The sequence below is a fragment of the Phoenix dactylifera genome, chromosome 4, assembly GCF_051530095.1.
Source record: "Phoenix dactylifera cultivar Ajwa chromosome 4, Ajwa_hap1_PhDact_Kaust_v1.1, whole genome shotgun sequence".
Lineage (NCBI taxonomy): Eukaryota > Viridiplantae > Streptophyta > Magnoliopsida > Arecales > Arecaceae > Phoenix > Phoenix dactylifera.
Window position 1 is genome coordinate 5,574,531 of NC_143193.1, and position 14,388 is coordinate 5,588,918.

The 14,388-nt window shown below is 36.3% G+C and overlaps 1 protein-coding gene and 1 long non-coding RNA gene across 2 annotated transcripts; both read left to right on the forward strand.

The window, feature by feature from the left end:
• Positions 1-7,468: 7,468 nt before the first annotated feature.
• Positions 7,469-13,932, forward strand: LOC103718456 (PLASMODESMATA CALLOSE-BINDING PROTEIN 1-like). The gene is made up of 3 exons (XM_088719685.2): positions 7,469-7,959; positions 8,553-8,586; positions 13,495-13,932. The coding sequence occupies exons 1-3, from the start codon at positions 7,638-7,640 to the stop codon at positions 13,706-13,708; spliced, it is 570 nt and encodes a 189-aa protein (XP_088575811.1). The 5' UTR covers positions 7,469-7,637; the 3' UTR covers positions 13,709-13,932.
• A 34-nt stretch (positions 13,933-13,966) lies between these two features.
• LOC149753613 (uncharacterized) lies at positions 13,967-14,313 on the forward strand. Its single transcript, XR_016400153.1, has 2 exons — positions 13,967-14,067; positions 14,148-14,313. It is a non-coding gene; the product is annotated as an uncharacterized LOC149753613 (long non-coding RNA).
• The last annotated feature ends 75 nt before the right edge of the window (positions 14,314-14,388 follow it).

Genomic DNA, 14,388 nt, shown 5'->3' on the forward strand with positions numbered 1-14,388 from the left:
CCGTAAAACCAACATAGGTTTTTGGTAATCCCGGAAAACCAAAGTGTAAAGGTTTTTGGATTGTGAGCCCGAAAAACAATCCAACTGTAATCCGAGGAATTATAGTGAATTTCCAAGAAAAGGTTTGGGGAGTGGACGTAGGTGCTTGAGGTGTACCGAACCACTATACATTGTCTTGTTTGTGTTGTACTTGTTCTTGTATTTATTCTTGCTTTATATTTGATTCTTGCTCTAGGGTAAGTTCACATAAGTAACTTAAGAAAGCTTCCACCGCTCTTAACAAGAAAACTTTTAAAGCACCAAAAATTTAGAAAAACCCAATTCATCCCCCCCCCCCCCCTCTTGGATTGTCACCTTGGGCAACAGCCTTGCTAAATACAACGGGGCATGCCATGGTTGAGGAAAATAGAAGAATCGAGGAGAATTCTACTTGGGCTAGTTGGGTTGGGGAATGGTGCATCAAGACTTCACTACTGCCCGATGCTTTCAACTTGGCGTCTCCCTTGCAGCTTCAGTTCCATTACTCCTGTCGATACCTTTGGCTCTACGATTCCTTAAGTTGGCACTGAGAGAGTGGATCTCGATAAGTTGCTTGTCTGTGTTAGCCCACCACCACAAACAAAGGATGAAGGATCTCCTTGCATTGATGTTCCACCTCTCGTTGTTTTGGTCTATCGGTAAGAGCATCTTGTGCACACTCTTTGTCGTCGTCGCAGCCTCCTTCTGCTGCCTTAGTAGCGAGGAGCCTCACTCGAGGGCCTTGGTCAATAGTCTCCAAGGCTATCGCCTCTTCCTTACTAATTTGATCAATGATGACCACATCCACCATACCACCCAGCCCATTTAAGCATATTGGGGAGCTAGATCTGGTCCACTTGGCTAGCCTAGATAGAGGAATCAACCCAAAATCAAAAGAAATAAAAAACAAAATTTTGAAAAAAAAGAGGGTGCGAGTGCACTGCATGTACAGTGAGGAAAGTAGGTTCCCGATGGGAGTTTTCTTTTCGATTTCACTGGAGAGAATCTGTCGTCGAGATGGATTCTAGTGCTTCCCCCTATTTTATTTGAAGCTCCAACCACCTCCCCATTGATCCCCCATTGAAAATCCTAGCCTCTTCCTCCTGAATGTCGATGTTTGCCTGAGCTCCATTCCAAACGAGTTCCACCACCATCGTGGACTAACACTATCGGAGGCTAGGTAAGATCCCTAATCTTTTGATTAAACCCACTACCACATCTTCCATAGCCCTTAGATTAAGGATTCCAATTGACCATTGCCAGAATTTTGTCAAAAAAAAAAAGATGCTCTATTTTTCTTGTTTTTGGATTTTTTTTAATTTTATTCTTTCTTTTATGGCCATCTTCATTGTGGGTGCCAATCGTTGGAGCTGTCGTCAGATCTTCCGCGTTGGTTTGAGGCCATGGCCGGAGTCCCAGCCATTGGAAACCATGTATCTACTAGTTTGGGATCTTCAGGCGCACCCTTTTTCGATTGATTCGTCATTGCTGGTTGTCTGTTGCTGTCGGCGGCCATCCATGGTGGTTGACCATCAATCCTCTAACCGCCAGTCCCCCCAGCAGCCACCCATAGCTCTCCCTTCCTCCATTGGAGAAAGACTTTGTTTTCTCTCCTCTCTTTTCTCTCTCTTACTCACTCTCTCACATATTTCTCTCTACATTATTTCTCTCTCTACATTATTTCTCTCTTTACTATCTTTCTCTAGAATTTGTTGGACCCTAGAAGAAGAACCCTCCTCAATTACCTTGATCAACCCTCATGAAAAGGTCTTGACCCATAGTAACTGGGCAGTGCACCGACCTCCATCTTAGCCCTTATTGTACACTACTAGATTTGGTTATCCTCGATTTCTGTTGTGCCACTTGTATCCTAGTCTGACCTTCATTAGATGAAATTTTTTTGATTGGACCGGCCGGAATGTCGGGCACTACTGCTTGGCCAGGTTTATGAGGGTGTTAAAGACTTCGAATTTTAACACTTGAAATTATAATCATAGCTAAACTTTTGAGAAACATATAATTTTTGAATATTAAGCTCTTAGAGAAATTTTTGAAGTTAATTGGATTTGTCCGTTGATTTTACTTGCAAGGTAAGTAATGATCTACTTTTTTTATTTTTTTATTTATATTTTTACACTGATTTATGTAATTTATATTTAATAATTATATTTTATATTATTACATGAATTATGTAGTTAGATTATTCATTACTTATTGTATTGTCCAACTTATTGTCTTTTTTTCTTCCAAATTCAGATACTTAGTTGCAGACATGGGTACCACTTTGAAAGTGAGACTAGAAGCGAGATTTAACAATATCGATATAGTTTAAGCTTAGCATTGTTGTTATACTTTTTTTATAGCTTTATTATTTGAGGTTTAATTGATATAAAACTCTTAAATTTATTTGTTAGTTAGATTCATTAATTAATTAAATTTTTCATTATAATTATTTAAATTTCTTCCACTACAATGTATTTTATATCATATTGGAATACCTAGCATGCTTATGAGAAGAGTTCTCTTAAGTATGCAACGATTATCGTAACCTCGATTTGCATTTTTTGGTCAGGGGCATGACATCCACATTATCAGTATTGTTGATTTGATGAATAGGGAGAGAGAGCAGATGGGAGGGGGGAGACAGAGAGGGAAAAAAAGGGGAAGTCCTTAAAGGGTCCCAAAAGGTGGCAAGCATCGAAACCTAGGGCTAAGGTTTCTGCAGGGAAAGATGAAAACATAAAGTCTAGAGAGGAACAGTTTTTTTTTGTATATATTATGTTTGAGAAGCGAGTAACCAATTCTCTTTTTGAAGGCAAATATCCTTTTTTAACTCAATTATGGTTGGGAAAATGCTTTGTGTAACTCGGCGCATACCTTATTCAATACCTCGACCTGATTTTCTATGGACCATTGGGGTAAGATGGGCATGAAAGCCTTTTTAAACCACCTGCCTATCATGTACCATGGGGCATGACACCTGGTTTGGTGCTCATATGAGGTACACCCCTGGGTTCACTTAGCCCTACTTTTTAAGATTGACATAGTGATTTTATAAGAAAAATTCTTTCCAAATGCATATGTTGAAGAATTGTATGAGATTTGTATACAGTGCAGTATTCCGGACCACTCAGCAAGATATAAGTGCGGTTCTATTTTTATTTCTGACCTGTCATAGGGTATAAGTATGGTTATAGTTAAAGGTTGCTAAGTTGAATGTGATTTATTTCGAATTGGATTTATGAATATGTATATGAGTATTTGAAAGATATTGATTTATTGGATTTGAGTTTTAAAAAGTAATTGATTATGTTTTTATATTAATTTATGAAAATTTATATTTGACTATTGTATCTTATGTTATTATATGAATTGTGTAGTTAAGATATTTATTACTTATTAGGTTGTTGAGCTCATTATCTTTTCTTTCTTTTTAGATTCAGATACTTAGTTGCGAACGTGGGTACTACTCTAGAAGTAAGACTAAAAGCAAGATCGATAATATCGACATAGTTTATACTTAGTATTATTATTATGATCTTTTTATAGACTCATTTTTTGAGGTTTAATTGATGTAAGGCTTTTAAATTTATTTGTCAGTTGGGTTTGTTATTTAACTAAATTTTGGATTATAGTTATTTAAATTCCTTCCGATGTGATGCATTTGATATCATATTAGAATGGTTGACATGCTTTAGAGAGAGTTTTCTACGAGTCTACAACAGTTGTTGCAACCTTGGCTTGCATTTTTTGAATTAGGGCATGACATCGACACTATCAATCTCATTGATCTGATGAATAGCGAGAGAGAGCAGATGGGAGGGGAGGAGAGAGAGAGAAGAAAGGGTGGTCCCTAAAAGGTTAAGAACCCAAAAGGTGGCAGGCATCGAAACCTAGGGCTAGGGTTTCTACAAGAAAAGGTAAAAATGAAGTCTTTCTGTTTATAAAGTCTAGAGAGCAACAGATTATATATATATATATATATATATATATATATATATATATATATATATATATATATATATATATATATATATATATATATATATATATATATATATATATATATTATGTTTGAGAAACCAATAACCAATTCCCTCTTTGAAGGCAAATATCCCATTAACTCAATTAAGGTTGGGTAAATGCTTTGTGTAACCTGGTGTGTACCCTAGTTAGTACCTCAACCTGATTTTCTATGGACCATTAGGGTAAGATGGGCATGAAAGCCTTTTTAAACCACCTATCTATCATGTACCATGGGGCACAACACCTAGTTTGGTGCTCATTCTATGCAAGCACCCAGGTATACTTAGCCCTACTCTTTAAGATTGACATAGTGATTTTATAAGCAAAATTCTTTTCAAATACATATCTTAAAGAATTATATGAGATTTGTGTATAGCGTAGTAGTTTGACCCACTTAACAAGATATAAATGTGGTTCTATTTCTATTTCTAGCCTAGCTACAAGGTGTAAGTGTAGTAATAGTTAAAGACTGCTAAATTGAATATGATTTATTTTGAATTGGATTCATGAATATGTATATGAATATTTGAAAGATATTGGATTTACTAGATTTGAGTTTTTAAAAAAAATGGTTATGTTTTTACATTGAATTATGGCAATTATATTTAATTATTGTATCTTATGTTATTACATAAAGTATGTTGTTAAGGTAATCATTACTTATTGGGCTGTCGAGCTCATTATCTCTTCTTTCTTTTCAGATTCATATACTTAGTTGCGAACATGGGTACTACTCTAGGAGTGAGACTAAAAATGAGATTCAAAATATCGAAATAGTTTATACCTAGTATTGTTATTATGCTCTTTTTATTGGTTTACTATTTGAGGTTTCATTGATGTAAGACTTGAATTTATTTATCAGTTGGATTCATTAATTAATTAAACTTTAGATTATAGTTTTTAAAATTTTTTCCGATGCAATGCATTTGATATCATATTAGAATGCCTCATATGCTTGTGGGAAAGCTCTCTATGAGTATGCGATGATTGCCGCAACCTTGGCTCGCATTTTTGGGTTAGGGATGTGACATTCACACTATCAATCTTATTGATTTGATGAATAGGGAGAGAGAGATAAGTGGGGGTAGGCATCGAAACTTAGGGCGAGGGTTTCTACAGGAAAAGATGAAAAATGAACTCTTTTCCTTTATAAAGTCTAGAGAGCAATGGATTTAGTTTTTTGTATATATTATATTTGAAAATCCAACAACCAATTTTTTCTTTGAAGGCAAATGTCCTTTTTAACTCAATTAAGGTTGAAAAAATGTTTTGTGTAACTCAATGCATACCTTAGTTAGTACCTCGACCTGATTTTTTATAGATACTTATCATGTAATATGGGGCACGACCTGGTTTGGCTCCCATCCTAGGTATGCATATGGGTATACTTAGCTCTACTCTTTAAGATTGATATAGTGATTTTATAAGCAAAATTCTTTTCAAATTTATATGTTAAAGAATTATATGAGACTTGCATATATTTTACTGCATGATGTAATCCATATTTGTTTCTTTATGTATCCTATGCCTTTGTGTTGGACAAATTTATAACCATGTTGCCATATAGATGGCTTATATCTTTGAGTACCATAATCATCAGATGTGTTGAACACCGCCTCTGCTAGATTATTTGTATCAATCGTAACATATTTTTAGTATTATATGATTATACATGTGCATCAATGTAAACTATCTGTTGAAATAAAAATATAAAACAAGCAGACTCAATAATCTATGGATGTTTACACATGAGTTTTACATGAAGCACCACATCATATAGGCTTAAATAAAGCAACTCTTTGAAGTAACAAATAAGTATGGCGGCATATAAACTACTCTCAATTTATAATAATTTTCAATAGTTTTATATGAATGTATGTGTCTCATCACTCATATAACAATAGACTCTGATATAAAGGATAAAGTCTTAGGAAATTGTGAATAAAAAAGATTTTATTTCTTTATCACTGACATGCAATATATTTTAACTGAAGTCATGGGACCATTCCATGTCCCCTCGCCTGCGCTTGCCCGGTGCAGGCTGTCAAGCTACACGAAAAAACGCACAAGACGGTCAACACCACCCATCTTCTGGGCCCCACTTCTTCATGCATCACATACACGCCAGAGCAGGCATCCGACAACGCCAGTGCCGCTTTTCCCCGCCCAACGGCTACTTCCTCAGTTCTCACTTCTCACCTAGTTCTCGGGCCCCGCCAAAGCCCGAACCAAGAAGCACTCTCTCCCCAAAATACCCTCACCAAAATAAATAACTCACTGTTGCACCACCTCACAACTTAAAAAAAGAAGAAAAAAAAGAGCAAAAGTAGACTGAATAATATATTTCAGGATCCATTTTTATATTTGAATCTATCCGAATACGAATAGTAACATGAGCATTCAATTAATATCGGTATCCATATTTATATCTATTAAAAAATAAATATAAATATAAATAAGGGTTTTTTCATACATATCTTTCTAAATATTGAAATTTGCATCTTCCAAAATTGATATTTGCATGCATATTCTTATAAAATACTTGTTTTGTGTGTATGCCCTTTATTTTTCTTTTTTCTTGCATATATGCCCATCCCATCTAACGCCGTTAAAAAATTAGTAGTTTAAAATTTAAAATGACCGAAATACCCTTAATAGGTAGATATACAAAAAGAAATATTTGGAGGATATTCGTACAAATTTTAATATTTAGAAGAGTATTTATGCAAAAATACAAGAAATTGTATAAATATCCTCCAAAATTACTATTTTCATGTATACCCTTATAAACGTTTTCTTTTGCATGTTTACCCATTAATAGTATTTTCGTCATTTTAATTTTAAACTGTTAACTTCTTAACGGCATTAAATGGCATGAGTATGCATATAAAATAAGTATTTGATGAGGGTATATATATAAATATTAATTTTAGAAGGGTATTTATATAAATTTCAATATTTAGGAGGGATGTACGCAAAAAACCTTATAAATAAATAACTATTCGATCGCTCTTATTTATAATCTTGTTTTATTTTATATAGAACTCATAAGTTTTTTTTAAAAAAATATAATAATATTTATATTTTATTAATGTAATTTACTATCTATTTAGTAATATTTTCAATTTTACGATCATAAAATTTAATTATTTGATTTATATTTATATTTTTATATGTACTTTCGGTATTCAATTTGTAATATATCTATTTAAAATAAATATAAATATAAATTTTCATATCTAATTAATATTTATATTTATAGTTTTATTTGTCAAATAAAAAAAACATGGATATAAATCCATTCATGGTAGGGTTATTTTCGTAAATGAAGCTAGTCGACGTTTTAGGAGTTCAGACGCTCGAGCTCTTCAGAAACGGCTACTACAAAAGATAAAAGCGACAAAAGAAAAGCAAAAGCGCAAAAAAAAAAAAATAATAATAAGGGAACCTCTTCTCTTCCTCAGTTTCCTCGTATTCCTTTCTCTCTCTCTCTCTAGTTCTCTCTCCTTCTTTAGTATCTAATTCCCTTCTCTTATTTGAAGGCTTAGTTGCAGTTATTTTCTTTGGGTGGTGGTGGTGGTGGTGGTGGTGGGATGGGAGCACGGGCGGTGGGGATACTGGTTCTGTTGGGTGCTATGATGGTAATAGGAAGAAGGGAAGTGGTCGTAGTGGAAGCGGCGACGTGGTGCATCGCGCGGAGCGGGGCGAGCGAGAAGACGTTGCAGACGGCGTTGGACTACGCGTGCGGGGCAGGGGCGGACTGCCTGCCCATCCAGGCGAGCGGGCTCTGCTACCTGCCAAACACCCTGCCAGCCCACGCCTCCTACGCCTTCGACTCCTACTACCAGCGCTCCAAGGCCGCCCCCGGCTCCTGCGACTTCGCCGGCGCCGCCACCGTCACCATCACCGACCCTAGTGAGTTCCTCTCCTCTTTCTTCTCTTCCTTTCCTCTTTTTTTTTTTAATTTATGTTAGAAAAATATGAGGCACGGTTGGGACCACAGGTTGGGGTGACGAGCGCGAATCTGAAGGTGCTGCTGCGTCTTGAGATGCGTGTCCAGCTGGAAAGTAGTGCTCCTGGAGAGATCTTTTCCGTGTGAGGGCCGCATTCTGTGGCAGAGTTATAGTTTCTTCCATTGGAAATGGCTTTAAAATTAGCACAGGGTCTAGGGGAACGGAGTCGGAGTGATTCTAGGACTTGGGTTTTTTATTTAACTTTTGTTATTAGAATACAATATACCATATAAATTTTGTGGGGTTTGGGAAGTTCTGGAAATGTTGTCTAGGGGGGTCTTTTTTTTTTTGGTTTTTGATTTTAGTGTTTTGAAACATTAATTTTAAAAAAAATAGTGTCTTGGGTCTTGTACATTGTTGGTGTTTTCCCTTTTTTTTTGGTTATTGCTTGTTGTTGATTTAATTAATTGTTATCTTGGATTCGTAATCTTGTGATATGGTGGATTTTTAATGGGTTTGGAATTGATTTTTTTTTAAAAAAATAATGTTTTGCAGGTTATGGATCTTGTACTTTCCCTTCGTCACAAAGGTATGTCTCTTGGGAATTCCTTTATTTAGTAGAACTTACTTTTTAAATTCGAAACAACTCTCTCTCTCTCCACACTCTCACACACACACTAGAAATATCTTCTCTTTTCTAGGATGTTCTGCAAATAACCCCTAATTTTTAGTTTTGGAATTATACAACTTTTTTTCATTTCTGTATATCACTTTTTTTGGGGTTTTTTTTTTTTTTTTTTTTTTTTTTTTTTTGGTGGGGAGGGTGGGCCTCCTATAAACTATTCTAAAAGCCATATTACAGGACATAGCGTGCTGCTATAGAGGCTACTAGTGGTCATGTTGATGCAAATCAATATTCCTATATAATTTTGGACCTTTAGAACATACAGTTAGTCTTAAGGTAATTTAATCAACTTCCTTTTTGGAGGCATAACTTCACGTAACTTCCTATAATAGAATGGTATCAGTACAAGATTCGATATCAAGATGGCGAACCTTAGCGCCGATTATTAGGACTTTCAGGAGCCTACCCATCTGCTCAGCTGCTTATTACCATCCTCTGGCCTCCCAAAAGGAAAGAAACCAGCCTAGCAGCTTTTTCTGCCATCCCTTTAATGGGCTTCAAAACATCAGCTCAGTAATGGCTTGTACAGGAGTCTCCAAGGTGTTAGTGGAATATTTCTAGCATTGGACGCATGCAATGCTTGTTAGAGGAAGCATCAATGGATATGACTTCCCATTTGACTAAAGATTTTTCACAACTTGTACAGTTATACACTACTTTATTTATACACTTCGCTTCTGGCTGGTGGAGTCATCTCGTTTCACTCGCTTAAAGAGAGCAAGAACTGAACCAAGAGGGAACTGCATGTCAGAGATGGAAGCAACTTTAGTAAACACATGGGGTCCAATGGGCATTGTTGTAATGCTTTAAGGACAGCCATACCCATGGCTTCATAATTTTGATGAATAAAGTTATCTGATGATCTTATCTCTTTATGATGGATTCCATGAAATCCTAAGGTGAACTCCTTAGCCTTGTACTTTATTTTGCTTTCATTATTTCACTCATGGCCCTTGTTGTCTTCTTTGTTCCTTCATCTGGATAACAGGACCCATATCTCAATTTCAATGATTCTTCCCTTGATCTCACTGGGTTTACTGCAAAAACCCTACAGCCTGAGATGATTTCCTTCCATTTTATTTACACCAAGGTTGTATGTAGTTCTTTTTCTGCAGTGTGGTTTAGTTCTTAATTACTTCCTATATTTGAAAAAACTATCGCACTAGTTACAATTGGTTTAGTGCTCATAGAAAAGCTCTGACCATCTAACTCCCGATCGCTATTGTTGGGCCTCCACCAACCATTTTCCCACCACTAGGAAATAACAAGGGTACATGCTGATGAGAATGTCATCCACAGTTTTTTCTACAATATGTCCCAGTTGAGTATGGTAGTGATAAATGAAGCCTAGTTTAACTTAGATGGGGCTGATCTTCTTTGGTGAGTTTGATTTGGAATTGAATAAATGTTTTGTAATTGGTCTTCTCCTTAACTCCATGTTTACATCTTTAATGTTTTCATCTTTTATTAACCAATTTTGCTTCATTCCTATCCATCCCATTTGCATAAAGAATCTTGAGAGGCTTCAAAGAAACTGCTCTACCTCCTTTGTTCAAGACATTTTGCAATGAATTGCTTGTCCCACATCATTCCTGCCTCTTCCAAAAGAAGTATAACTGTGAAATGATTACAGACATGGGCCTCCTGGAGCAAGAACAGCAGATTCTCCATTGAAGCAAAATGCTTAGCTGATAAGTAACATTGATTGGGGATGTCTTGCGTGATCCCACATATTATCGACTATTTGTTGTATAGCTTCTATAAAATATGGCATGGCTAGATATCTCTTACTCAATTCAGATTTTAAGAATGTGGATCAGTCAACCTTGAAAGTTTCATCTTGATGTTGCAATTAGTGGTCTTCAATATCTTTAAAAAATGTGTAATTGAGGGCTTCTTAGGCCATCCTCTAGCCTTCCTAACTCGGTCATTTTGTGATTTTGATTGGGTTAGTTGCCTAGAAATGTGTTAAATCCTTCACTGGTTATTGCACAGTTTTAGGGGAATGTTATATATTTTGGAAAAACAAAAAACAATCAATATCCTCTGGTGGAGTTGAATCTCACATTAGTGGCAATGTGTTATGAACCCACTTGAAGACTGATGTGTTCAAAGCTTTCAGCCAACAATTTTATTTTTCCATGTTCATGCAACCTTATGCATTTCTGTCATCTGCATCTTTCACTAGCACGATCACCATGCCATATGAGGGAATATGTAGAGTAGGGCAAATTAAAACCTCATGCATCCCAACCAAGCACCAAACTGCAGATTTGTTCGCTAAACCTTGCAGCAAGAATTATTACCATATTTAACATACAAGTTATATTTGATGGCATTCACACTGTGTTAAGATTTTACCCCATGTCAATAAGATTAGATGGCATATCAATGAGATACATCAGCATCACAACATCAGGTGAGTTTGACTAAGTAGATCACTGGCATTTAGTGAAATCACTGTATGCATGGAAAAATGCCCTAAAAAGTCACGAGCATATTTATCGCCATAACTGCAGATTGTAGCAATCAAGTGATGGCTTTGTGAACAAGGTAATGACCCCGGAGGTCACATTTCTCCTCTCCTTTAGGGAGGTTCCTTATTTGTATCTTGGGTGGTGCATCTTGGTACCTGGACCTGCGTATTTACACTAGGTGGGAGTTCCCTTCCTTTCTTCCAGATTAAAATATTTATGGCTTTTGGAGACCTTTATAAATTTAGGTGATTAAGTTTTGTTTTAGGAGTCCAGTCCAAGTGGTATTGACTATCTCATGCTTTCTGTTCTAGGAAGTCTAAAACTAGCCTATTTTTTATTCCTAGTCTTGTAGGAGATGTGATAATGGATCTTTATGGGGTGCCCTAAGGTCATCTATGGTAGCTATCAGTTTAATGAAATTTACCTGAAGGCTTAAGTTTCAATTCCTTTGAAGTAATAGAATAGCCCTTTTCCTCTTCTACTTAAAATACTGCTAATAGAAACCTGGGCACCAGCCACTTTCTTCATCTGTTACTTGATAAAGACGTTTAATCCATCTAAACAATTTGGTTTTTGTGTACCTCTTTTGTATAGACATAGACACTCCTTCAGTTGATAAGAAAAATATAGCCCACATAGGTTCCTTAAACTTCTAAATATAATCAAGAAACGAATGAGAGGACAATGTTTTGGAAGCTCCGTCTATGTGAATCGGACCACCTAGCCTTTCTAAAAATTTCCTTCAATTCAATTCTGTGCTTGCTTCAGATTAGGTCCATAGAAAGGACCTTTCTGTCTATATTCTTATCACCAATTATAAGAATAAGCCCACGTTGCTTCACATCAAATGTCTCCGATGCTTTGATGTTGAAGTAATTGAATAACTCTAATCCTTCCTCTCCCCATGGGTTACTGCTCTATTGTCCAAGTTTTGTTTTAGGTGTTGTAGACACTGTGTTTGTGCTTTTCATGGTTTTTTTTTTTTTTGTTTCCTTCTAATACTCCATCCTTCTCCGTTGTTACCCTACGAGCCTCATTGAATTCATTCCATCCTATGTCATTTGTTCCTCATAGCTTTGTCTGGGCATCGACTTTGCTCAGCTAACGGGCCACTCTTGAAGCCAGTGATGATGCCCCTGCATTCATTTACTTCTTTCAGCTTTCATTTCATTGTCAACATCAATTACTACAATGACTTGCTTCTTGATGGAAACCTTGTCTTTTTTGGATATGGATCTTGATAGAAACATATAGAAACCTTTTTTTGGGCATAACAGATGTTGTTTTCATCCTCTGACTATGACCCTGTATAGAGTATTCCTCATATTTTGTTGGAAGAATGCAAGAAAAAATATTATGATGCAATAAATTCTAATTAAGATCCTGTAATTGCCGTAACATGGACTGGTTCTAGGTATAAAAGAATACAGTTATTTGAGATTCCATCTTTTGAAACTTATGCTATAATAGTTATAATACCATGACACGGGAAATTCCAACATGTCGAGCATGTACTAATACAAATGACTCACATCTCTTGGGAAAAAAATAAATGAAATGAATTATGAAAACTGGACTGTTGTGTTGTAATATGGCAACTGGTTAAAGAAATTCTGGGGGTTTGCTTTTTAAGTATCTCACATGAACATTAACAAACATTAATTTCAATTCCAGCTTTTCCAAATTGATGCCCATAAGGAAAATGAATCAGGGGTAGTCCTTACTAGAAATAATGGAAATGTCTAGTTATTGCTTATTTATTGAAGACATTTGGTGACTTGCTTGAGATAGCTAATTCATCGAGTTTTATGTTTCTTCTTATTTCAGATTTATTAGTGCAGGCAAGACAAAGTTAAAAAAAATGAAGGTTTGTTCTTTAATATATAGTTAATCCAATGGTGCAAGAAATGTATGTCTCCCCTGCAGAAAGAATCCTTAGTGTCTCATCTAATGCCTTAGCAGCCTAGCAGTCATTGTGTTATTTCTGATTATATAAAAATAGTTTCCCTTCCCCTCGATCCCTTGCTAGGTTTGGAGTTAGAGTGCAGTTTTGATAACAGAATGGAGAAAACACAATTAGGAACCATCATGGAACCCACATAGCTTTTGGCATGTGTTTCCTGGTGATTTTTATACATTTCCCTGATGCATTGTTTGATTCTTACTAGATTTTTAAAGACAATGTTAATACTTACCTTGAGTATTCTGGCAGCGCCACCATGTTTAAATGTTGGCCATGGGAAGAAGAATGATGTAGCATGTTTACCCAACTACTTATATGACTAGGATGTACTCATGTTTTATAGCTAACAATGGTGGATGTCTTCCATTGCAGCACTGCAGGAGGATCAGCAGCCAATACTCCCAGCACAAATACTCCTACAAACACATCGATGAATGCTCCTCCACTGCCAGGTATCGGTGGGCTGAGTCCTCCAGGGCTCGGCACGTCAGTCCCTAACTATGATAGCTCTGGGGCTTCTCCTCTGCTTTCCCTCCTGCTATCAACTTGCATCTGCTTCCTGCTGCTGCTCCATTGGATAACCTAGACAGGCTGTTGTAGTCGACATTTTTGTGAAATCCACCACAGTTTTGTTGTACAATTGGTAGCCTCTTGTGGTACTTGTTTAAAAACTAACTAGGTCAGTCATGTAATCTTGAAATGTTTGCAAGAATGAAAGAGTTGGTGGGGGGTGGTGGGATATGGAATCTTCCTCTCTTGGTCTATTCAGCAGCTAGGGACTTTTGAGTGCAATGTCATGTAAGTTCTCTCTCTCTCTCTCTCTCTCTCTCTGTGAACAAAAAAAGGGGGATGGGGGGGGGGGGGGGTGGGTCATGTAAGTTATATTCTTGGGTCCCATGCAAGTTTTTAGTTTCTTTTTGTCTAATCTAAGAATCAGAATATGACGTACTGTATGAAGCATCCGTTTCAGCAAAAAAAAAAAAAAAAAAAAAAAAAAAAAAAAAAAAAAAGAATCAGAATATGAGATGGCAGGCAACTGGACCCAACTGGGTTTGGTGATATTTATAATTGTATGTGGGGTCATGTAAGTTCTATTCTTGGGTCCCATGCAAGTTTTTAGTTTCTTTTTGTCTAATCTAAGAATCAGAATTTGAGATGGCAGGCAACTGGACCCAACTGGGTTTGGTGATATTTGTGGTTGTATGTTTTGATGTATGCATGGTTGCATGTGGGTCTGGCTGGGATTTGGCACATCTCAATTTCAAA